At 39.9% G+C, this 26,228-nt stretch overlaps 1 protein-coding gene across 1 annotated transcript in view; it reads right to left on the reverse strand.

The window, feature by feature from the left end:
* HECW1 (HECT, C2 and WW domain containing E3 ubiquitin protein ligase 1) overlaps positions 1 to 26,228 on the reverse strand; it is a 203,541-nt gene that overhangs the window by 154,615 nt on the left and 22,698 nt on the right. The window contains exon 3 of the mRNA XM_067291220.1: positions 10,411 to 10,518. Within this exon, the coding sequence (XP_067147321.1) occupies positions 10,411 to 10,518 (108 nt within the window). The remainder of the gene's footprint in view (positions 1 to 10,410; positions 10,519 to 26,228) is intronic.

Below are 26,228 nucleotides of genomic sequence, written 5' to 3' on the forward strand. Positions count from 1 at the left end.
ACCTTGCAGTAGATGAGAAGCAAATTTATAGCCTCCACAAAGTAAGTAAAATGTTGTGTTTAATACATGCCTTCTACATTCAGTTTTGATCAATTACTTTGATGGTATTTTTTTTTTTTAAACAGGATTACCCCAAAAAAACTATAAATCCCAACAAAATTAGAAATGGTAAATTATTGACACTGATCTATTTTTTAGGATCTTGAAACAATTTATGGACTTGATCATTAAAGCAGCCTTTTGAGTTTCCTTTCTCAGGCAAATCCTTGAAGTGATTTATCCTTTGCTCCAAGACCCCTGTCCCTGGACAGATCTCCATAAACAGAAATGTTCAAGTTTGATGGTGCTGAGATCTCACACTGCCAAAGAAGTCTCCTCATCTCCTGAATTATTTTGCATCTGTGAGCTAAACTTATACCCTTAATTAAAAAAAACCAAAAAACGAATATAGTTTTATTTTTATTTAATTAATAGGAAAACAATTGAAACAAGGCTTGGTATCTTAGCATTCTTTTGGAGTATGGAGTCTTAAGTATGACCTTTTTGATGTGTGTGCTGATACCCCTCCAGGCACAACTGCTTCCCATTTCCACTGCACTTGCCTTCTATGCAAATCTCATCTTCCATTTTACTAGAAAGATAAAATCATTTGGGCCAAAGTCTGCACCTGGGCACCTTGTACCCGGTTGCATATGAAAGGTGCTGGGCCTGATGGCACGCACTTGCTGCATACGAGCAGTTCTTACTGATTTCAGTGGGGATTTACTGGCTTGCAGCAGTATCAGAAACATGCCCAACAGAAGTATCCAAGGGGAGAGTATAGGTTCCCTACATAACAGAGCAAAGACAATGGTCCTATCTTCTAGAGCAATTCCACCAAATCCCTAGACAGCACAGTCCAAAAGAGACTTTCCAGTAGTATTTTGCAGTGGCAAAGATTGATCTGTGAATCAGAGCTGACTTTGTAATCTCTTCCTGTCAACGGTAGAAAAGATTACCAGGCACAAAACAACATTATCTGAATTATACTGATCCATTAAAACAAATTATTACATGATTTCAGCATCCATTGTGCAGAATACTAACATTCAAAAGTTCAAAGAAGTAAAACAATAGATATTTGTTCATGCATCTTTCAAATACTAGGTTAGATAAGAAAAATACAGTTATTAGCCACACTACTGGATTTCAGGAATGTCTCTTCATTTTCTCAGGTGCACCACCTGAATGATATCAAAGGCAAGGTAGAAAACGCATTACATGCACAAGAAAGTTCTGACTCTAAAACAAGTACAACATGCCTGTGGATATGGCTGATGTGATTTGGAAAGCAAAACAAACATGTGTGAGACCCAGCATTTTTGCACTTGGGCACTTACAGTTAGACTCCTAAAGAACTAAAATGAACATATACTGACAGGTATGGAGTGGTCTGATGGCTTCTACTTAAATTCTTCTATTCTGTGGAACAAATGCATAAACAACACAAGCAACTCCAAAAGTCTTGAAGGACGTAGGGCCTACCTCATATTTTCAGTGGGATCTGGAGAAGGGAGAGCAGTGCAAAACAGGGCAGAAATTACAGCTGTCCACAAATTTTAATGCCGGGGCATGGAAAGGCCATGGCATTCCCAACTACTGACGCATTCAAGTGGAATCTGTTGTAAGGAGTGCGTAGCCTCTCTTCAATCCCCTGGCAGTGGCAGCACTACAGGCCGCCTTCCAAACCTTACCTGTTTCTTGTAAAGGGTGTTAAGCAATGAGCTCAGAGCAAGACAAGCAGAGTTCCTGCCTGGAAATAGTATTTGAACCTTTTGTCAATTTTCCCCTTCCCTTATGATCAAACGAGCCCCAAAGACCTGTTCCTTCCAACAGTCACAATTTTCTTGGTGTTCTCCTAAATCTCCCTATGTCAAGTTAGGAACCAGCAGATCTGTGCAAGAAAAAAAAGATAAAGAGAATGAAGAAAACAATGTGATAAATGAAGGAGAGGAGAACAAGAAAGGTCTGTGCTTTTTCTCCCTTTCCACTCAATTTCATATCTTTCCCAAGGTATGAAATCACATGATGTTGCATCTCTCAACAGGTGGAGGTAACACCAGGTGCCTCAGGTACCACTTGCTGCTGGGGGACATCCTCTCCAGGCTGCATCCTTCTCCCTCTCAGGGCCACAACACGCCAGGCACAGCTGGTAGCTGAAACTACAGTCCGCATGTCCAGAACATGGGGTTACCCAGCAGCACTGGATGCTGTTCTGTCTATGTACATAAGACACAAACCTAGCTGCAAGGAAGTAATAAGGCTGGAGCCAGCTGCATCAGCCGTATGTTCAGAGAATGAGACTTGACAAATCTTTGCCTTCCTAGGTAGAGAACCAGCCAGGCAAGAGCCAGGTTGTTGAACTGGGAGGGAAGTTAACACTGTTCCTTGACCTGATGACACCTGGGAAGGAAAACAACAAGCAAATTCGAGATGCCCACAGCTGGCTTAAAAATAAAAGATGAAGCGGAAATATGAAGCAAAATGCCAGTTCATTCAACACCTCTTTTTCTCAGGCTTGCCCAACTTTGATGAAGCCAGAACAGCCCCATGCAAACCCTCTCCTCTTTTCCGAAGCAGAGCTTTCAAAAGTTCTGCTCCTCAAAGAACAAAAGGGAAAGGAACGCATCATGCAGCAAGGTACAACTTTCAAGTAATTCCTAATAGGGCAGACTGCAAGCAGACTAAAGATTACCTAAAATAACAGATGAGACACTAAGCAGGGTTCTGGAAACTAAAGTCCTATTTCCAGTTGTAGCAGTGCACTGGCCAATTCATTTCACTCTGTGCCTCTGTTTTCACCTATCACTTTTTAATCTATCTTCTCTGTTTCAGCTTTGAGGCATAGCTCTCAAACATTTCCATCAAATACAGCACCTTCAAAAACCAGGCCTTAGCTCTTTAGGACAGAAACTATCTTAGTACAGAGAAAAGAATGAGGAATTGTTCTTTATTTGAATCACTATACACTACTAAATAAAAAAAAATGCAAATAATAAAAATTGTCACAATCCTAATTCACTAAGTGTTAAATTAAAGCCTGTCAGCAGAATCAAGACTACACTCAGAGACAACAAGCAAGTAGTTTTTAAAGCAAAATACTTACAAATTGTTTCCACTTTCATTTCTTCTCTTTGGCCCCAACACATGGATCTTCCCCCTTGAAGAGACATTAAGAGGGGTAGGGAGCACAGCTCCCTGCTTCCACATTACATGAGCCATCAGCTATCACAGGCTACGATACTGAATTCTGCTCTTTGAAAAGTAACAAACAAGAACAGACCTATGGGTCAAACCATGATGTCCCCAGATGCCCCGAAGTTCCAATTAGATCTGAAGTTTCAGTTAAATCCTACTATAACTTCCTGATCATTGGCTCCGGATTTAAGAGATGCTCAGTCTCTGATGCTCTGATACAACGGTTATACTTGTTTAGGGTTGTGTGTCTGAGACATTAAGCTGTGGTCCCTGTAATTGGGAACTAAGCTTTGCTCTGACTTTGGCAGGCCTAGGATCAGGCATTATTTCTCTTTTAAAACTTTTCAGCTCATCTTGAAAGAGCTTCCTGAAATTTCTAGTGCCAACACATCAGAGGTCTCACTTCAACCTCAGCCTTGCGCAAGCAGAGATTTTATAATTTTAGGTACTACTATGAAAAGCAGAGAGCAGGTAGTGCGGGGCCCAGCCAGGCCGTCCCAGCATGATGTCACCAAGCACATGTGCTGCCCCCCAAGCACACACTTCTCTGTGGAGGAACAAACCAACACACAGCACTGATCTCCACAGTGCAAACAAAACATGTCCAAGTGTCAAAACAAGTTGTGGAAAGGTAGAGAAAGAGAGAAGAGAAATCTGATTTGCAGACAAGTCTCACAGTTAAGCTACCACAGTGCAATGATGCAGGAAGCTGAGAAATAGCTCTGTGTGTGATGCCTTCTGTGGATTGACCTAGGCTTTCATGTACAGTAGGTTGCTGGCTACAGTCTTGGCACAAAAAGACTTTGTAAGAGAAAAACCAACATGAAAGGAAACAATGGCAAAGATTAAAGGGCTGATTAAAGGATCCAAAACAAAGGGTTCTTGAGGAACTGCAACAGCTCTTAACTGGGAAATGTTTGCATCCAGGCCCACACTGTTTTCCTCTTCCCAAAGCTAAGCCCAGTTCCAAGGTGAATATTAAACTTGTATAGGACCATTGGACTGAGAAAAAAGGAGGAATTTAAAAGTGTCAAGTGTGCATGTGGGGAAGAAGACAACCAAAGAGTGTCAATAAAAACTAGTACGTGTGTAAGGAGATGAAGAGAGGGAACCTCAAAATCTTTTGTTGGGAAAAACACTGACAGTACATGTGCCTTTTTGTGCACAGGTCTCTATTGCTTATCTGTTTTTTCTCTGATGCCTTTAACCATTCTGCTAAATAGTGTTTACACTGTTGAAGAAGATACTTCTGTGTTACAGCAGCTGTTACCATTTGTGGACTCTCGAAAGTTAAATTCATGCAGAATATTCTACTCTGCTCAAAGGCAAGGAAAGATGGACTTGTGATGGCCTTATCTCAGGTTTCTCCCCTCACATATTCTTTGCTCCGTGAAGATGTACGTGATTTAAGAGAAGTTGGGGTAATGAAAACTGAGACGGAATTATTTTAGGATGTTGGACTTGTCAACAGCCTGCCCAGAAAAAGGAAAAATTTGCAAGGACTCCAGCTTCATTAAAGCTTTTGTTGATATGATCCTGCCTCATTCCTTTGGAAACCTTTGAAACTACAACATCTATCAAGTATCTGCACTTTGAAAATGGCCTTTAAATCAGCTTAGTAATGCAAAGGATAGTTTTTCTAGAGGGAGCCCCCAGATGAGGCATTACTGTGTATGAGTTCTGGGAAAGTTTCTGTTTGCATTCCATAAACATGCATATATATGGCATATATTAACCATGGACTATGACATATTGTTCATTTGCTACCAGTCTTTCCAGCAAGTGCACTGACTTGTTTAATTGTGTGATTTCTTTACCATTCTTTCCCTGCTAGTTCTCCAGGTCAACAGGAATAAATTACTATTATTTCTGCTATTTGCAAGGCCTGTCACATGCCCTTGCTATTAATAAAAATGCAAGAGCAACAACAGGAACAAACTTAAACAAAACAACTGCATGCTCAGCTCATAAGCTTCCATGTGAAACTGCTATACAGATGACTGGTTACACTTGTAAAAGGTTTTTAAAAGGTTTTCTTAGCTGTCACACAGTATGATCTACAGAACGCCTAGTAGATTGAGAGGTCTCAAGTATTTGTCTTACCTTCAATGCAATTTCAAATCGTGTAAAAACTTTTCTTATCTTTTTAGGGAGATGCTAGTTTGATAGTGTGCTTATTAGGAAGATGCTGCATCACACCTCAGTGAAATGGTCTGCTGCACTCTCTCTGTATTGCTGCATAAGCTGAAAAACTGTGCCAGAAATTCCAATGAAGCAGAGCATGTTTACTTTCCTGGAAAACCCGTTATAGGCTGGTTCTTTCACTGCAGTGCCCTCCAAGCTTTAACACAGACAAAGTATACATCCCTAGTGGCAAGTAACCTCTCTTTCCTCCTCCTTCCTCCCCCCAAACTCCAACCATTTCATGTTTACAGCGGATAGTTCCTGTTTATCACTGGCTGTCATAAAACCCAAACTGCTAGACTTCTGCAGAAGTGCAAAACTGGCCATAGTGCGACATTGCCTCTGCAGCTGTTAAGGCTTTTTATATGCTGAGCATTAATAGGAGACGAGTTCTGTTCTGCCCGCATTCATGCTGCAATTTGGAAGCAATTCCCTCTCTGGCTCACACCAATTACATATCTGTCTGGCAACATTATATTGCAAGTTTGTGATATGCAAAGCAGAAAGGCATATGCCTCTCTAGGAAAGATATTAATCCCTTTCAAAGTGAATAAATAGAAGCCTATAAAACAAACATGAACTTTATATGGCCATGGTATCTGATAATGCTGTAAGGGTATATATTAAGAAATTGTCTTTCTGTTTTGAAAAGTACCAGGGCTGTCTAGGTTGTCTTAAGCCAGACTATCAGCAAATTCAAAAGCAGCATGTGTTTCATCCAAATACCCCAAAATGTAGAAACCTGTAGCAAAAAGAGAAAGCTGTTTTGCACTGCACAATACCAATTTCTTAACTTACCATAATTTTAAATATATCTGAAAAAGTAACCATTAATGACTTAGACTGGGCAACACCCTGAGAATATTGTGAAAGTATAACTTAAACAGAGAAACATTTGAAATCGCAGAATTTCAGTTTCATAAAAGTACAAGCAGTGTAGTTTATACAAAAAATGGTTTCAATTTCTTCCCATACATTTTTTTGTTTTCCACTTCTGATACTTCTATAGATCACTCACAATATTGCTATAGTTTCTTCTGCCCATAGCAACAAGATGTGCACTATTTCGGTCCAGTGGGGTCCTCCAAGTTGCTGGGCTTTGCCAGTAATTATCATTAATAACTCTGTTAGCAGATTTCTGCTGTGATCATCTACCACCACGAAGAAAATAGCCTCCAGCAATTTTTGCCTTTACTTCCTCCTATTTCAGGTTCCAGATCTTTGCATGCAAACTAGCGCCCACCTACAAGGACTAGATGTCAGTTTTCTGTTCCATATCCAAACAGTGCTTTTCTGTACCATCACTGCAGGTTACATAGCTAGAATGTTGTATTTCATTTTCCCGTTAACTTCTAAAACTGATGGAAAGAAAAGATAACTGCATTGGGAAACATTAAGGATTTTGAACAAAACACTCTCGAACACCTTATGTGCCTTATATGCCTATAGATTCAAAATACAGAAAATGGTAATGAGTATGTATTTACTTGGTTTCACTCCTAAAGTTTCTTCTTTTTTTGTATTGATAGGGATCTTACTGTTGCAGATCTGCCAAACTTTAATACCTGTGATGATTTTTCAAGTTCGCTTATATACCTCTTCAATAAGAAATTATTCAAAAATGCCTTTTAAGCTCTTTACTTCAAGTGGCTGGCTGGCAATAGGAAAAGGGCAATTTCCTTGCATGTGATACAGAAATACCTGGTGGGGAGTCCTAAAGTCTAACTCTTGGCAAAAGAAACACTTTTCAACTTCTGAGGTTGGACAGGAGAACCTCAATGATTCCCATAAGCATATTTTACCTCAGACAATAACACTACCAAAAACATTTAACCTTTATAAATTTCAAGAATAGGTACTGAAATTTGTCTTCCTGGGGTGCAATCTTGGGAACTTCACATTTTCTACATAAGACTGATTCTTCATTTGGCCATATCCTGATTTCCCCTTTATCCTTTCTCTCCTGCCAGCTGTGATGGGCCAAACACTGCAGTGTGTAACATAACCTCTTCTGAAGCACTATGCAATTGGTACATTTCCAATATTGAGTAATATTTGGTGAACAGATACCAAGGCACAGGTGTCCGCAAACAAAAGCAAAAGCAGCAATGAAGCTCACCTTTGCAAGTGAGCTACTCTTGTTTTATAGAGAATTAATACTACAATCAGCGAGATGCCAATCAATCACAAGGTAGGGAAGTATAATACAATGCATAGAAAAACAATACAGATACCCTGAAAAATGAATCCACTTACTATAATCCTTGATCAATAGTAAATAAGAAGGCTACCTGGCTCAGGAAGTGCTTGAGATACAGATTAACAGAAATATAGAAAACTCCAGCTGGAGAGTCACTAATGCTTGCTTATCTTTTATATGTTACACCAAGCCTGTATTACTGGCCATTTTTGGAGACAGGGTACTGGGTCAGGTAAACCTTTGACCACTGAACATGCTCTCGTTCTGTCCTCAGGTTGTCTCTGTAACCTTCGGAAATAATAAATGAACTGCAAATGTTCTGTAGTGAATGACAAGAAAAAGAAAATAGATCTCTTAGATGAGTTTGATTGTGACAACCGGTATCTGTCTGATTCCTGTAAACGTCACTGCATTATGTGCTATGCAAACATAAAAGGAAGGAAGGTACAATATCTGTCCAAAAAATGGAAGTCTGAGGGAAGTGGTTTACAATGTTTCTTTAGATAGAAAACACATGAGGTTTTCAAACACTGCAGTGTAACATTTAATCAACTACAAAACTTATGTAATTTCACATATAATTCTCAACAAGGAGCAGGTACCCTCAAATATGCATTTAGACATAACGAATTACATCAACATTTTTTCACTGCTTAACTTCACACTCGATAGTCAAGCAACTCTAAGGGTGCCCATATGCACCATTATTTACTACTCCTCACTTCTTTTTCTCCTCTTTTAAATCTGGACAGGGCAATGACTTGTGAGTGTTGGTACACAGTCTCAGGGCTCAGATTCACAAACAAACGATGGCAGCATAACAAGTTACCATTCTTTAACAGATCAAATATAGGCTGCAACAGATCAAATATAGGCTGCCCAACGACAACATAATATGACTCAGTTCAAAGCATCAGTGAGGGATGGTTAAGCTAAGTTGCATTTTCTCACAGTAGGGCAAGTGAAGAGTGTACACACAATCAGTTAACAACAGCAACCATGTCTTGGCTAACAGGAGCAACTTATTAAGCTGTCAAAATTCACTGTGCTGTTGAGCCCTTAATGAAATGTGAACTACCTAAAGAGGCTTTCTCCCTTCTCACACACATTGTCTCCACCTTTTCTGTTATGGATTGGACAAGAAAGCAACCGGCAACCCAGTTCTACTTCCATCTTTCCTCAGTACACTAAGGTAACAAGGCCTCTTCAAAACCTGGTTCTGGGATATTACCTCTCCGCTCCCATACTTTAACAGATAGAAGAAAGCATCATCAGTCTCACAGATTGGTAACAGCAGTTCAAAGAAGCAGCCACAAACAAGAGCCTTTGCTTTAAAGGTTAGATCCCACAGCGTATATTTGCTCCAAAATCAGGATAACTATAATCAAAGTTCTTAATATTAAAAAATTGCCCCCAAATGCACTTCTCAAAATACAGGATGAAAAAACAGACATTTCAGTAGTTCCTGTTAATTCCTTAGAACAACGTTCTCAATTTAACTTAACACCGGGAATTACAGAACATTAACAACAGTTTCATACTGCAAAGTCATAACTTGTTTCCAGGACTGAATATCTACAGAACATCCGCATTTAGCAGAATGCATTCCTGCTGATACCAGATGCTTGAGGTCAAAATCAGAGGTAAATCTAATCAAGTATAATTCATATCCTTTCTAATTCCTTTGAAATTTAGGTTATATCAAAGATTCCCTTGATTGCCCTCAAATTCAGACATTCTGAGACCAATACCCCTGACTGTCATGCAATTTATATCTGCTTACACATCACTTCTGAATTTTGCCCGGCAGGCTAGAGGAGATCATTGGAAAACTTCAGTACAATTGAAAATTTGAAATTTTTGTATGTTAGATTTCTTTACATTTAACTCCTTCTTAAACATAGCTCTTTCACCACCAGTATTTTGCTACAGACCTCAGGCCATTCTTTTGAATTACATATTTCTGTTATCCAAAGAGTGCAGGTTTACTTTGGGGAAACTGGAAATCATAAATTCCATTCCCACTGGCACATGGTGACTATTTTAAAAGAGGAAGGACGTGAATGGTCATGCTCACTTTGGACAGGGATGTGGGACAAGTGGAAATGCTGCTAACTTGGTGTACAGTAGATACATAGGTATATAGTACTTTGCATAAGAGAATTCAGTATTTGCTTATCTTGCTTACAAAGGGGAGGAAGTGGTGGAAAACATTTACACTACATTGCTTCAGATTCCCTGGGCAATATATGAATACAAGAAGAAACTCCTTTGAAATCAGTGTAGTCATATCAAAGTATACCAACCTGTAGTTACAGCAGTCTAGACAAAGATTAGAACTATACCCTTTTCGCCTCTGAATCCATCCGAATCTGGAGGAAGCTGGACCCACCATAACATTTTCTTTCCAATTAAGAGTCAGCATGAGTCTTCCTGGAGTGAATTATGTCCCCAAATTCAGCTTTTTTAAACTACTATAATTAAAGTTAATACAGCTCACTGCTAACAATATAGTCATAATAGTCAATGGCCTTAATACTTGCTTATAGGAGTATCAAAAAAAGTAAATGATTTAATATCCACAAAATGTATGTGCTGGTAGAAACTGTGATTTACTACTCCATAACACTTTTAAGCTACTCCTAATGCATTCAAAGTTTTTGATAATATTCTTGGCCTTTCCTAAAGGACATACCGGGCATGAAAATATCCTAAGAACAATTTATACAGTTCAATTCTCTTTCTGCAGTGGCTGAATTGTGCTGTAGTAGGATTGGAAAAATACTTACGCTCTACAAAGTAAGAGCTAGCATCAATCTTCCAGATAATCTGACCACGGTGAGAGCCGTTGATGCCACGGTTCTTGTAGTCCAAAAAGTTTTCAGACAAGACCTCATCTACAAACAAAGAAAATAGTTTCATCAACTGCCTGTTAAGACAACATGTATAGCAGAGAGCCAGCCTAAAAATATGCCTTTGGCTCAACAGAACATACTATAGCTGCTCTACAGCTTGCACCACATGCTGAGAAATTAGCTTTTTCCACTCATTTCTATTTTAAAAAAATACAGCTCTTAAAATTAAAGCTTTTCTTGAATGTAATTAAAAATATATATATCCCCGCAAAACTGTCAAAAATGAAAACATCTGGTCTAGTGTGGATCAATCCCTACCTAATTAAAAAATAATCATTTAGCTGGAAGACAGAATGATAGCAAAAAAAAAAATCCCCCTTTGCACCAATTCTTCCCTTAAAAAACATGGAGAATAGATACATTTAGGTATCTGTACTACACTGACTATTGTCCTAACAGATATGTTTATTTCTTGCAGTACACAGTGAAGGATATTTATGTTGGAAGAATTCCACTAACTGGGTCCCTTCACAGAAAGCACACAAACAGCTCCCAGCCCTTAAAACCAAACAACTGATAGTGAAATGCTGTCCACTCTCAGCATTTTGAGAGACCTAGCAGCTGTTAGACTACTAAATTGATTTTTGGAGAAGTCTGCATCAATGAGTAACCTGCAGAAAGCTGCTAAAAGCTTTGAGGTTGAGGGTGAGAAAGTAACTTTCTTGCATGCAAAGGGCTGTGGGTAAATAAAAGAAAGCTGGGCAGTGAGTATGAAGAGTGGCCTTCTGATTGTCCACATAACTACATTTTTAGCTTGTTTCCAGGTTTCATTTTAGACCGCCCCAACTAGCTCTTTCCCAGACAAACCTGCAAGCCCTCTGCAGCACAGATATGAGCAAACACATCCTTCCTGGCCCCAGGCCAAGGGACTGCTCCCTGACCTTCATTTATTCAACAGTGTAGAAAAACTTGCCATGGCCCTCAGAGCCACACTCATTTACTTATGAGCTTACACTGCCTTTTGAACAAAAATGTACATGTTGCCACCATACCAAGCCAGTACTTGTGGTTTTGAGCATCAATAAATAGAAACAGCACAGCAAACATAAAACAGACATTTACCTACTGTTAGAGGGGAACGGGGCTCATGGGCATTGGCCTGTGACACGCTTAAGTGATTGCAAACTCATAGGCTGAGGCAATGATCCAGGACGGGTTGTGCCACTTCGCCCTGCCTCGGCCTCGTTACTCAAGCTTCATGGGAATGAAATGGATTTCACATCAGTGAACTATCAAAGCATTTTGCAAAGTGAAACGCAGCATTCTCTGTCTACAGAGATCAGCGAGAAACCTCCTGGATTTTTCCTTTCAGCGATAAAGACAGTTCTACATTTAATAGAGATTTGTACAAATATCTTTTAACCAAGTCAACCTTGTTGCTGAGAGCTCTGGGTGGCTGCTGAAATTCAGCTCTGAAGACAATGACACTAATTATTGGTCACAGTAAAAGCTAAGAAAAGCGTGAACCACTAAATCCTAGATTAAAATATATTAACTATAAACACTGTGTGAATCACTCCATTATCTCATTGGTCAATGAGGAAACAAAAAAGACACCAGAGAACCAGGGACACTGTGTCTGAGAATGCATTTACACTGTGACAAACTGGAGAGTGGTGCAGATAGTCCAGAGCTAGCTCTAAAAAAGCCACTTAGACACGTGGAGCAGCACACAGTAGTGCAGAGACATGAAATCAGTTCCCATAGCTAACATGGTGAAAGGCCTCCAGTTCCAGAGCTCACAATGCTACGCTACCACTAATGAGGTGTTTCTCACCACACTCCATGGCATGTTATGGGCATATTTGAAGCAGAAATGATCACCACGGAATCACAGAATGGTTGAGGTTGGAAGGGCCTCTGGAGATCATCTAAGTCCAACCCCCCTGCTCAGAGTCACCTACAGCACGTTGCACAGGATCGCATCCAGGCAGGTTTTGAATATCTCTAGAGAAGGAGACTCCACAGCCTCTCTGGGCAACCTGTGCCAGTGCTCTGTCACCCTCACAGTAATTAAGTTTTTCCTCCTATTAAGATGGAACTTCCTGTGTTTCAGTTTGTGCCCGTTGCCTCGCGTCCTGTCGCTCGGCACCACTGAAAAGAGTCTGGCTCCATCCTCTTGACACCCTCCCTTCAGATATTTGTATACATTGATTAGATCCCCCCCTCTCAGCTTTCTCTCCTCCAGGCTAAACAGGCCCAGCTCTCTCAGCCTTTCCACATGAGAGAGATGCTCCAGACCCCTAATCGTCTTCATAGCCCTTCGCTGGACTTGCTCCAGTAGTGCCACATCCCTCTTGTACTGGGGAGCCCAGAACTGGACGTAGTACTCTAGATGTGGCCTCACCAGGGCTGAGGAGAGGGGGAGGATCACCTCCCTCGACCTGCTGGCAACACTCTTCCTGATGCACCCCAGGATACCATTGGCCTTGGCCACAAGGGCACATTGCTGCCTCATGCTTCTCCTCAGAGCTGCTTTCCAGCAGGTCACCCTCCAGCCTGTACTGATGCATGGGGTTATTCCTCCCCAGGTGCAGAGAGGTCTATATCAATGGTCAGGTCCATCTGTCACTGAAAGTGTGCCAAACTGGCAGTTCTGCTGCAAAAGCGTCATCCAGTTTTGGGGAGGCATTCTCTTTGGCTGCAGAGATGCCTGCATATTCCCCTCCCAAATGAGGGCTAGGTACAACAGGCTGCAGGCCTCAGTTCAGCAATTACGGGATTGTCACACAAAACTGAACGTGGCACTTTCCACCCTTCTGTGACTTACTGTTGAGCTTAATGAGTTTTCAAGGTGGAAATTTGGTCATCAAAAGAACAGAGCAGTTGATTCAAGCCACCCAATTCGATGGAGTGCCAGCTGCCTGTAAATCCCAGTCAGAGTCTGCTCAGGATTTCATCAGAGCAGGTCCAAAGAACAGATGTTTTTTCCAGCAGAAGTAAAGAAATAGGAAAGAATAAAGGCATGTGGGTTTTTGAACAGATTTATATACCATGCCTATAAACATGGAAAAAATAAATAGGATAAACTAATATGCTGATAGATTAAGGTACTGCAGAATATAAGCAGATATCTGCATTGTAACTCAGAAAAGTTAATCTCGCTCTCAGAGGGTTGCTAAACGATACATAAAGGAAAAAGGCAAGAAAACCAAAGAGCAATATATCTTTATATATATATATGAAGGTTAAACTGAGATCAGACTTCTAAATGGAAGAAAACTAAACTTTCACTGAAAGAAAAAATCAGCAGCCAGATACCAATGTTATTCCTTTGGTTTTCCATAGCTGTGCCCTCAAAGGAAGATGATAAGCGGGCTACCAACACTAAACTCTTTGGTCCCATTCTCTTGAGGGATTTACAGAGGAATACCTTTTAAAGAGGTCATTAATGATTGCAATGGATAATTATAAATGGCAATGCTATCTACAATACATTTTCCCTTTGCTGACTGACTAATTGTCAGTAATTATTTCACTAGCTGGATTTTATCCTCTTTATAGTAGTGGAATTTTTTCAGCACATTCACATATTATATTTCTATAGTAACCCTTCAACAGTAAAATCCTTTGGTACGATTTCTATTCTTCATCTACATTTTATAGTTGGTTTTGTTTTCTTTTAAATGTAAAATTATATATTAAAAAGGTCAGAAAAGTATACATCTTTCCATAGAGCTTTGGCTTACTAATGACTACTTCAGTAAAGCACCATCATGGATTCAGACTATCCAAAATTAGGAGCACTATTTCTACATCATTCTGTGGAAGCAGAAACACTTATGTACATGATTAGATTTAAACTTGTGAATTGTCCCTTTCGCTTTGGCAGGGAACACACTCTATACTTAAAGGTGAGCCTATATCAAGACGTTGCACTGAGCTGGAGCCTGGGAACCCTGAGCAGCCCCCTCACCCTAACAGGGTGTTCTCAGTTTAGACACACTGCTCTCCAGTTTCATCACTCATTGTATTTGTCATATTTAGCCTCTGTAAAATGCTGGAGATGCCCTAATTTCTGCCATGCTATTAAGGGTAATTACTGTTTCTCAAGATACATTGTTTATAAAATACTGTGCTTGCTTGAAGAGGTTTAGCTGAGCTAAACTGGGTGGCTTTGTTTAGGAAATAGCAGGCATTTGAGGCCACAGTTTAGTGATACTCGGGATCCCAGAATCAGATGAAAAATGCTGTGTTCATGCATATTATTTGTTCAGGCCAGCTGGCACATACACTGGATCAGTTATTGCCCGTCTTCCCACAGCTGGCATAATGGCAGCATGAACTCTGCATCACACACTCTCCAATTTGACAGAAATGTGAGCATGTGCACATACCCAAACCAAATTACATTTGTAGTGCAGCCTGAGCCAGTAGAGATGACTGCAGAAAGCCCTTTCCTCCTTTCTGTAGGAAAGGGGCAGAAACCTGGAAAATCAAGCTAAGAAAGGGACTGCTCTGCATTTGCATGTTCAATGTATAAGAATGGAGGAAAGGGAAAAGCAGGTCTGTCTACAGTCATAACCTGACAGGTGGGAATAAGGGAAAGAACAAGCTGTTCTCACCAAGTAACATTTGCACAGTCTCCTGCCACGGAGAAAAGAAATAGTAGTGAACCAAAAGGAGAGTATCCAAAAGGTCAGGTCACAAAGCATGTTTTGACAGGGAAAGGATGGACACGCATGGACATGGACATGCACTTATTCACACACACACAATTTACAAAGTTTACAGACAGGGGTCACTCGCAGCATACAGGCTCAGGCAGTGGAGAAGATGTCTTAACATGAATTTACAATGCTCCACAATATGCAGATCACCCCAAGCAGAAGCTGTGGAGCCTTTAAGTATCACCTTTCAATGCTATCCACTTATGTATGTTACAAGAAAAAACAATGTCTTGGGGCTGTTTCTTTTAGCTCTTATAAAATGAAGGAACTTGTTGACAGAAGCTTAAATGTTCAGAGCAAGAATGAGACAAATTTGTAATTAATACAAGTAAAACATACATACAAATGTCATGACTTAGAAATCCATTGTGCAGGGCCTTCTCACAGCTAGAGGCAAGCACTGTCTCTTTTGAAAAGCTAGGTATCACCTCTTTGCAAAGAAACAAAACTTATTTTTAGTCCACCAGAAGTGTGAGATATTGGGGATTTTAAGGCCAGACAAATTTTAGCTCTAGAAAAGCACATGCAGGACCAAAAGGGAAACCTTCCTTTTTCAGTTTTTTAAAGGATATATCTTTGGAAGGTGAAAGTTAAGAAAGAAATATTTCCTGGCAGGGAAAAAAAACAGCAGTAGTTGAAACCATTAAGGCATATGGAATGTATGAATCCATCCTATTGGCCTGCTTTAGTTGGCAGGTGATAGAATTCCAGGCGTGCTCTTCCCTGAACAGGGATAATATATATGTAGCACATCAACAAAGAAAATTGACAGGTATATCACCTCTTCCTATGTGAAATATACAGCTGTTTAGCATGCTGTATTTATAAACCAACACTCACACCCCATGTAAGTGAAGAGATGATATGGTATGTTTAAGAGAGAGAAGATATGTGCAAGATAAAACAAATGTTACTTCGTATTTCTACTGAGAACTCCTGTAACGAAGGAACTGACCTTAAAAAAATGTTGCGCATTAATTCCCCAAGGTAAATGGTGAAATGCTTCGCTTCACCTTTACACAAAATGAAGAACAGAGTTAATGCTACTCCCCTTCATACATTTCAACCAGCAGCTAATGGCTTTTGACATTTTTCCACTGAAGCATTTTAAAGCATCTCCCTCCCCTTATTTCTGAAATGAGATTAACCTTTAAACTAGCTCTCCGGGTAGCTGACAATCCCCACTGCTGTTCCTGGATAGTCTGAGTTTTGGCCTGCTTGACCAAAGGGAAACACTTCGCAAAAACCATCAGAACTGGGGCCTCATTTCCCCAGATGGAAAACAGCGGAGCTAATGTAGAAAGCTGCCAAAGGGAGGAGTGGTTGGGACATGCTGTCCTTTGAACATCAGCTGGTTCTGGTGGCGAACACAGGGGTCATCCTGGTGGCCGAGACAGCAGGAAACTGACGCAGGTTATTCTCCAGCTCCCCTGCTTCTCCACACACAGACAGGCAGACCGGCACCCCCAGGCCCCCCCAGGCCCAGCAGGCAAGAGGGAAGAAGGCCGCACACCTGCGGAGCCGGGCCAGGGCCAAGGCAGCCAGGCAACCCACACCTCGCAGGGCCCAGGCCGGACAGGGGAGGCGACGATGAGTGAGCGGGGTGCTGGGCAGCTGGTTATGGGAGAAGAAGCTATAGGGACTGAGGCATGCTAGAAGCAAATTTTTTGTAAGTAATTTGAACCAGCAGCAATTCTGACAGACAGCTTGTCCTCACCAAAGACCTACAGCACAGCCTGCCTTTTACTACTAAAAATATTCTGCACCGTCACTTCCATGCTGAGAGATCCCAACATACTTCACAAGCGCTATACGCAGAGAGATAAAGAACCATCACTACCAAAAAAAGCTATCTTTCAGACAAAAGACAGTAACCAATCGACGAAAAGCATGCTGTTCTTCAGAGGAATTAGGAAAAATGTTGATAAAGGCCACCCATGAAAAAGATCTGTAAAAAAAATGTGATGGAACTTGAAGCGCTGTCAGCAGACTACACTAAACAGACAAAACCTCAGCATTTGAAAGCTTGCCCGAAAACCCCACAGAGAAACAAACAGATCGTCAATATAGCTTTCTGAGAAGGACTGATGTAATACAAATTACAAATAGCAAAGTGACCCTTTTGGTCAGTCTGGCTTTAGTTAAAAGGGAGAAATTAAAAAATGACCCCCTCCATCTTCCCAAACAGTATCTTGCTGATAAATATAATCAACCTATCTTTCCACATTCTCCAAGAATAATAAGGCAACTACAGAATTTAGAATAACATGGGCTACATTCAAAGAAACAAATAATTAACATGAGACCAGAACAGAATGTCAGAAAGGTTCCTGAACTTGGTACACTATCCCAATCTCTTACTCATCATTAACTTCATTTAGCACCATGTATTACAATACTTGCTTTCTATAAACTTAATGTAATTATTGCATAAAAATAGAACCTACGCTTTATGTTTGGATCCCTTATGAGTAAGAAATGCTGTAGTACTGAAATTACAGAAGGATTTACAGTCTTTAGTTGAACAAATTTGCTTTAGCTTCAAATTTAAAAGTGCTTGTGGTCAATATGTATGTCTGTACTATAATGACATACGAATATAGTTAGCAGAATGCTTTTAAAAATCATTTTCTGTACAAATTGGCCTAGCTCTGTTTGATCTGTTTTGCAATTTACATGGTAAGCTATGGGAAAGGGACGCTGCAAAGCATGGAATATCAATAAAATAAAATTACTTTTTGCAAGATAATACAAATGCAAGCCATGGATAATCTTTCTATTTCTGATATTTCTTCTCTTAGTGCCTAGTTCAGCATTCAAAGGAGAACATAAAAGGATGACAACTTCTACAATTTACAAGTGCAGAATGGTAACAAGCTGTATCATGTTATGCCAGTGTTTTTGCCAGTGGTTCCTTTCTGCAACCCACTAACATTGCAAAACCTAATCCTTGGAAACCATGCTACCAAAGAGTTGTATGATAAAAGCGGTCAGCATTCTGTACTAGATGAGCTGGTAGTAAGAAATGCATACAGAAGAATGATACCAATTCCTTGTTTACAAAGATAAAACAGTAGAAATCTATAAATAATGACTATCACTATAGGAGTCAATAGGAATGTTTCCACTGGCTTCTACGAACCAGCTCTAATGTGAATTGAAACTTCACTATGTTAATTCATTTGCCAATTTCTGCTGCCTTTTTATGTAAGGCATGAATGCAACACTGCTTTGGTAGGTACAAAGCTTGCGCAAAACTCATCTGGAAGGAATTGCTCCATTTATTTCAAAATACACATTGCCTTATTCCCAAATCACAGCATCTTCTGGTGAAGGTACGTTATAATCACTATAAGCCACAAAAGGGTAACAAATGCACTGCAGTTTACAGTAAGCATCCATCCTCCCAAAATTTCTTACAGAAAAAAATTTTGGAGAACAGGAGTCTAATCTTTCAAAGACGCTGAAAGCTCAGTCCCTGATCTAAGAGCTAATTAGGTACTTTAAGTACATGAACAGTTCCATTTTAATCCCTCAAAAATTAACCCCCTACCCAGTTAAAGAAGAGTAAGTTGGGAGGGAGAAAACAGGAACAATGAGTGGAGAAGAGCAACAAAAAGAAGACATGACAAGAGAAAGACTTGAGGAAAGTTGAAGTAGGAAGATAAAAGAATATAAACTGTAATTAAGTGGAGAAAATGGAGTTGACAAAATTGCAACAATTCTTGGTCACCAAGGACAGAAGGCACTGTACTAAAGAAAGCCGCTCCAGCTATATCTAAAGACAGGCATGGTAAGTTTAAAACCTGAACTATCTGATCTGAGGTAGAATGAATCGCTCGTAAAACCCAAAAGAACACCTGCTGTCCACTCCCCAAATCAAGGGGTTACAACTTTCAGCAAACCGCAACTCCTTTTGAGCATCGGATTACCTCCAGAGCCATATGTGACATTATCCTTTGTCTCCACAATCTCAGTGGCCTCCAAATTACTGCTGAGAGATATCACTCTGATCTTCCATGACACTAATACCAAGAGAAAAAAGGAACACAAAACTGCCAAGTGTCAAGTCCCTATTAAATCTTTGGAGTGATATGCCTATCGGTTTTCAGAAGGCTCTGAATGAACTATGGGTCCAGCTCTTCCTCACTGTCCTGCCCTCCTTGCTTTGTACTTGATCTAATCTTGCTGAGAGTCTGACCTTCTTCACTTGAGGGACTTCTCTCTCCTTCCCTGCCACAGTGGAGCCTGCAGCAAAAAGTGGAGCTTATAGCAATGAGCTCTCTTTTTCAATGGTATTCCTGTGGTGTTTGCGACTGACTCCAGCACAATCCATTAATCTTTCAGTCCTCTCCAGTAACCCACAAACCATCTGCTGAAAAGGAGGAAAGAGTGAGGAAGGCAAAGAGCTGAGCTGGGGCTCAGCAATACCAGTTTCAGTGGGCTAAAAGGCCCACAGCAGACTTTAGGCTACAGTAGTACTGGTGCCTAGTCACGCTGGTGTCATTTGGCTCTGCATACCATTAGAAGTATAGTACTCCCCTGGTATCCAAAGAGCTCTCATTGCTACCTTGGATATGCCTGTCCCAGCTATAGATTTCTGATTTAGAGCTCCTATACTTCCAGACTTGCTCTCATCACTGTAGCACACAGAACACATCTGTTTTTTTTAGCACAGCAACAGCTGTACTCTAGCTATGCATTATACAAACTTCTCTACAATTAATGACATTCGGCTTGCATGAAGAACTGAAGATGAGAAGGAGGAATCCAAACAAAGATGATCATGACTGCCGCAGTGCACGCTGAAAACAGAAGATATGCAGTGTTTGGTGGGGTACAACATGGAAGAGGTTTTGTTGTTGGTGTTTTTTTGCTTGTTTTTTTTTTTAATAATGCCTGGTCCAAAGTTCTTGCAGTCAGTGGGAACATTCCCATTGATTATGGTGGAATTTAGAAAATAAGGACTAGGAAAAAACAGAGCACTGATGAAATTTGCTGGAGGATATTAAAAGAGATGCTGCAAGCCCAAGACAGTATGAAGGCATGACATAAAGAGACATAGGAAGATTTGAAATCTGAACAAGAATGACAGTCCAGGGTAACAATGGTCATTAAATAACAAGAGGGAATTAATTTGCAATACTTGAAAAATGGGCCTGTAGCAATGTTGAAAGAGGTAACAGCAGACAGCAAATTAGACAGGAGCTTGCCATCTGATAGAGCAGGAAAAAAAAAAAAAAAAGCTACCCACAACTCAGATGTGTATGATGAAGTACCACGGTATAAAGAATCTCTTGAGAATCTAGAGTGATTTATTCGGAAAATGGTATTCAATTATAAGCTTATTACAAAGATGAAGATCTTTGGTGAAGAAAAAACATCTGTAGGGCTAGAGAGATCAACTCATGAGAAAAGATTAAGAAAGCTAAATGTATATACAGTGATTACAGTAGTTTCAAAGGCAGCATGAGAATATTCATATGTTATAAACACTGAGGAGTGAGAAGAATGATTTAGTTTGGTTTAGAAAACTAAGAGGAAAAGAAAAACATACACTGAACCTACAAAAAAACCATGTGGGTAGCTTGACAACCTACATGGAATGCATTTCCTGTGTTAAGCTTTATCCTGCCAAGAGTTATGTGCATGCTGTCCACTGTTTACACTGTGGACCATCAGCCAATGGTCTGAACTTGCTGCACGGGTTAAGCTTTTTTGCAGAACCAAAGCTGTAACTTGGCTTTTGGATCACCAATATCCCCCACTAAGTTCTTCAGAAATATTTTAATGGGTGATCATTATTGACTTCATCACCAGTCTGGTTTATATAGCTATATGGTCCCTTCTTCTACAGCATAGAAGCAGTTTTATGTCAGCATAAAGATCCCGAGGTTCACAGAGAAGGCATGAGGCTGGTGTTCTGCTTGCCTGTATTATTTCCTTTTCCTCCAGTTCACCTGGAAAGAGTTTCGCAATACCATGGCTATTATTTCATGGAGAAACACTAAATGAAAACAGGCATCTTTTGGTGCCCAGTAAACATGTCTCTACTCCATACTTAAGCTATGAAAAGGAAAAGAGCTGGCAGCCTACAGGCTTCTTTGGAATGACTTCCCTAAAAGGCCATGAAGCACAATATCACTGCACTATTCCCTTTACGGGAACTTTTTGGTCCATTGCTACTAACGCTGTTAACAATACACAAACGACAGACGCAAACCTTGGAAGCACTTAAAGAGAGAATGGGTCAAAAGCTATGTGTGTAGGGAATATTCAGAGGCCCTTGCATTTAAGTGTTAACTGTATTTGTAAGGGGTGAAACTGAAGCAAAAGCTGTGTCAGTGTCACGCTAAGGTTGTGTCTGGAAATGGCTTATCCTGGTTTTATTTGGCTAAAGCAGCCCACGAGATGCAGAACTCAGAAATGCAGAAGGAGACCCAGCCTGATAATGAGAAGTGACTCTCACCAGATCCAAGAGCTCCCATGGGAACGCAAGTCAGATGGGAACAAAGAACTGGTATCGCTGCAGTAATGTATCTGCCAAGACCCGTGATAGCTAATACCTCCTCTGTTCAGCATTAGTGTAGGCTCTCTATTGTTTTTATGACAGGTTTGCTCCCCTAACGTTTTTTGTTCCTAAAATAAACAGTGCTGTGCTTTGTGAAAACTGTCTGGCCACCAGGCACCTCTGTCATTGTTTTACAGAGAGAGCAGAATTGCAAGTGTCGAAGGAAGCTTAACTTGCTGAGGTGATCACAGCCACAGCCTCAAACCTTAGCATGGAGCGAGACACAACTACAAAGCCATTTATCAAGGAAGAGACTTAAGACCAGAGTGGGATTCTCTTCCAAAGACCATAAAAGGATCAGAAGAACTGGTAACTCCAGAATATAAATTCCTAACATCAGTAAATTCATCATCCTCTAGGGAGGCACATTATGCAGAGTTGTATTTTACAGGTGGTTATATCTGAGGTGGAGAAACCAGTCCAAATGCAGAGATAGAGCCAAAGTCAGGGATGAGAACTATAATTCAGGCTCCCACAATTCCTAGCCTTATATGCATAGTGCCATTGCTAACATTTTCTTTCTCTGCTGGCCAAGTGTGACACATTTTCTGCTTGTATGTAGTAGACATATGGTAAAATAGCTGTACAAACAAGTTCTGGTCCAACTCTTATTGCAGGAAAAATATGTGCAACTTTCCACTTGCTTCAAAGGGCAATATAATAACACTGGGCCCTCTAAGCCTAAAATCTATCTAAATGTTTGTTAATCAAAGGCTTTTAAAAATAAGATTTGTCAGATTATGGCAAGAATTGCCTTTTTGGCAAAAAAATAAAATCAAAGGCAGAAGATAAAAACATACTGTTTTAAACCTAAAATTTAGTCACTAAGATATTATTTCTTATACAAATTTGAGAAGAAACACTGTCAAAAACAGATATAGTCAGCAAATAGGACCTTAAAGGATTTGTTTATGAAGAAAATTTTATTAATTAGCCTTTAATAATGTTTTGCTTTTCCCATAAGAAAATGCTAAAGAAAAAAAGCCTATTGTATATTGGTAAGAAGAGCATAATGTTAGCACTGATGAATTCTTAGCATCAGTGTGCACAAACACCCAACCAAAAGATTCGTTCAAAGTCTGGTTTAAGCATTTCTCATTAGCTGCTCTACATCAGATATGGAGATGATGACAGAAGTGAAATCTAGTAGCAGCTAAAATGCTACTGCAGTAATTATAAGATAGCTCTTTATCTACAGGCAGCTGCCAGCAGTCGATATTAATTTATCTAAGAAGCTTCATACTGTAGCAAATAGTGACAGTAAATGAGATAACAGAGGAAGAGAAAACTTTGAGATAATAACTGCAAATATTCCATCTGTCATACAGTAGCCATTAAACAACAGTTCTATTAAAATACAAATATGCTATCATTATTCATAACTGTTTTTGGTTTCAACTTTTTTTTAACGTGCATTTTCTTTACAGGTATCTTCTATGCAAAGAAAACTCAAATTCCAGAGATTTTTAAATAGCAACAGAGCTGTGTAATCAGGTTAGAATTTCTTAGAGAACTCTTTGGGTGTTTACCTGTGTTTTTGACTGTGGACACGTTTCTGAAAGAAGGCTGATATTCATAATGCTATAGTTCTCTTGAAGCAAGGCAATAACTCATCTCAGGTAAGTTGTTAAAGAATTTAGCTATTTTCACTGCATAGCTTAGAGCTGATACACACACAGCATATACTGCCAGGGAAAGTTAGAACATCTTTAGTTCCAGCTTAGAAGCAACAGAATGTAATTCCTATTCTTGAAAGCATAATACGTCTTAAACACCTAGAGGGCTTCTTCAAATACTCATGGTTTTTGTTGTCTTACCATTGCCAATCTTAAAACGCATTGAAGCAATAGAGCCTCTATTTCAACAGAGTCCACATTTATTATTAGCCCTTCAGTTAAGGAGCTTTTCTATGGCCCTTCAATAAAATCAGGCTGGTATGTATGGATGTTTTTATGCAGCTACTGAGTGGACATACTTAATACTATTTTTTGGCATGAGATACTTGGCCACCATTCTTTTGCACTGTTTTACATGAGCTCATCTGACTGCCAATCCATTTGCTGAGACCATGAGCAAATTTACTCTGATACCAGTTCTAAATCCAGCTTTAACCAGCTTCTGCAAATAACTGTTTCATGGCTGGTCATCTTTATAAATCTCCAAACAGATTGAAGGGGAGGAAAACAGCAGATACCTACATTTTTGCTAAGAGCAACTGTGGCACTCCTATTCATTGGCCTTGCTTCAATGAGGAGCAAGCTGAGAGGATTTCCATACATGGAGGACTCCTTTAATCTTCCTTCAGGCTACTTTAACCTTTGAATAGCATCCCCAAATGGCCTACGGTTTCTCTGTCTAAATACCTATGATCTACCCCATTTTTGCTCCTCTTCTTCTGGAAACCTTTTACATCAGATATATTTCCCCAGACTTGGAACATCTTTATTTTGAAATCTGCAGTTTATTGGTATTGGTAGTGGTGAGAGCAGATTTTAGTTTTATGTATTTCAAAACCAGCACTCTCATAAGATTATTTGAAGATATTTCCTAGAATACTACAATGGCAATGATTAAACTCCTCTCAGGTGGGAACTGTCTTTTGTTCTGCTTTTGTATAGTCCCGTCCTGGGACTACCAGGAGCTCCCATAAGACAAATAACAAAAAATAATAATAATGCTCCTGCACTGAGTTTTATAGAAAATCAACAGCACACTGCCTGATCCCCCAAGGACAAAAAAATTTCTGTGTTCTCATGACTCACCACCATATTAAAGTATTGACACATTTAAGTCTTTTAGCTCAAATTTCACGAACCCAAACAATCATAAAAAAGGATCTGGCTGTAGCCCTGGCTTCCGAGACAAACACTACAGTGACCGGCAGCAATGAAATAGTTAACAGTGCTGCCATGTAAGTGGTAATAACAGGCTTCATACTTTCTTTGGTTCTCTTGTTCCAGTCTGGCTGGCTGCTAATTCAAAACATAGACATATATCAGTTTACATTGTGAAGGTCATATCCACAAGGCCAGGGACATTTCCTCCTTAAACAGGAGCATAGACTCAGAAAATCTGTATAAATGCAAGGAGAAATCTAGCCCATTCAGATGTCTGGATCTCCCACTCTTACAGATTTATTTTGTCATAAATGTTGTAGATTCTAAAACTTTCTTACTATTACTTATTTAATAGGTGCTGAAACTGCTGCAGAAGAAAAAAACCATGTAATTACATAGTTGTAACTTACTAATATTACAAAGGTAATTATCTGTGCCACAAATATTGTCTATACCATTCCAGGTTTCACAATTAGAGATTCAGAATATATTTCCAACATTATTATGTTTTTAAGATATATAGGATGCATCTACATCAGTGTTTTAATGCAGGTCAGGAGCATGGTTTTTGGAATGAATCTTCCAGTGGTGCCAACTTTGGTTCACACTGTGTGGTGATCTTGAAGCAAAACAACTACTAAAGGGCATTCGGTCTGCCAGACTGAAACTGCACTAAAGTAAAACTCCCTGAAATGCAGTGTACGGTTCTCAACATCAACTGTTTGCTTCTACAGATCTGCTCCTATTGGTTTCCTTGGTTCCCCCTACCTCATCAAGTAGATATAGTCATAGTGCCAGTCACCTGCCTAGACACAGTGTTTTCCACAGCAAACCAATACCAATAACGCTGTATCAAGTGATCTTCACAGAGTCTCTCATATTCTTTAATGGAGCCAAAACACCAAAACTCAGTTTATGTTAGCAGTGAGGACAGGAGGGGGGGAAAGGGAAAGGGAAGAGAAAAAGGAAGGAGGAAGTGCTGTCTCCTTTCAAAAAATGGCTATTTTCTCAGTTATTTAGATCAGGAATCACAGAAACTAGAGACAAAGCATTAGCTGCAAAGACATTCAGGGTCAACTGTTGGTTTCTTGAGGACTGGACATCCTATTCATTTTTCTTTTCGCAGAAGTGTTCCTTGGAAGGAACCGTGCACTATTTCCATTAACATCAGGCATTCAGCCAGCAGGGGCAAGGATCCACTTCACAAATTGTACTTCTAATGTTTATTGGGGTTTCTTGAGCAACATCCTGTTTGACAGGGTAAATTAAGAGTAGCAGCAGAGTGGAATTTTCTTTCCCAGTGAATCCCCTATGTATCCAGGTTATTTACCAAAAAAACATAGTGATGTGTCTTCATAGCACTTGACACTATGTCTGAGCTACGAAACCTGGTCAAATAAATTCAGTCATATTGCAAATGAACCAATAACAACTCTGTGGACTTTGATTCTGTTGACTCCAGTTCAACAGAAGACTTGCTTTGTCTCTTTCTACTGGAACAATATAGTCTTTTACGAGTTGTCCATGCTCCTGCACAATAGGCTTAGAGTATGTCCTAGTGCCTAGTACTGGGAGCTGCCGAGTCTTCTCATCTATTCCAGTAACACACCCAAA

This window comes from Apteryx mantelli, chromosome 2 (genome assembly GCF_036417845.1).
Source record: "Apteryx mantelli isolate bAptMan1 chromosome 2, bAptMan1.hap1, whole genome shotgun sequence".
Taxonomy (NCBI): Eukaryota; Metazoa; Chordata; class Aves; order Apterygiformes; family Apterygidae; genus Apteryx; species Apteryx mantelli.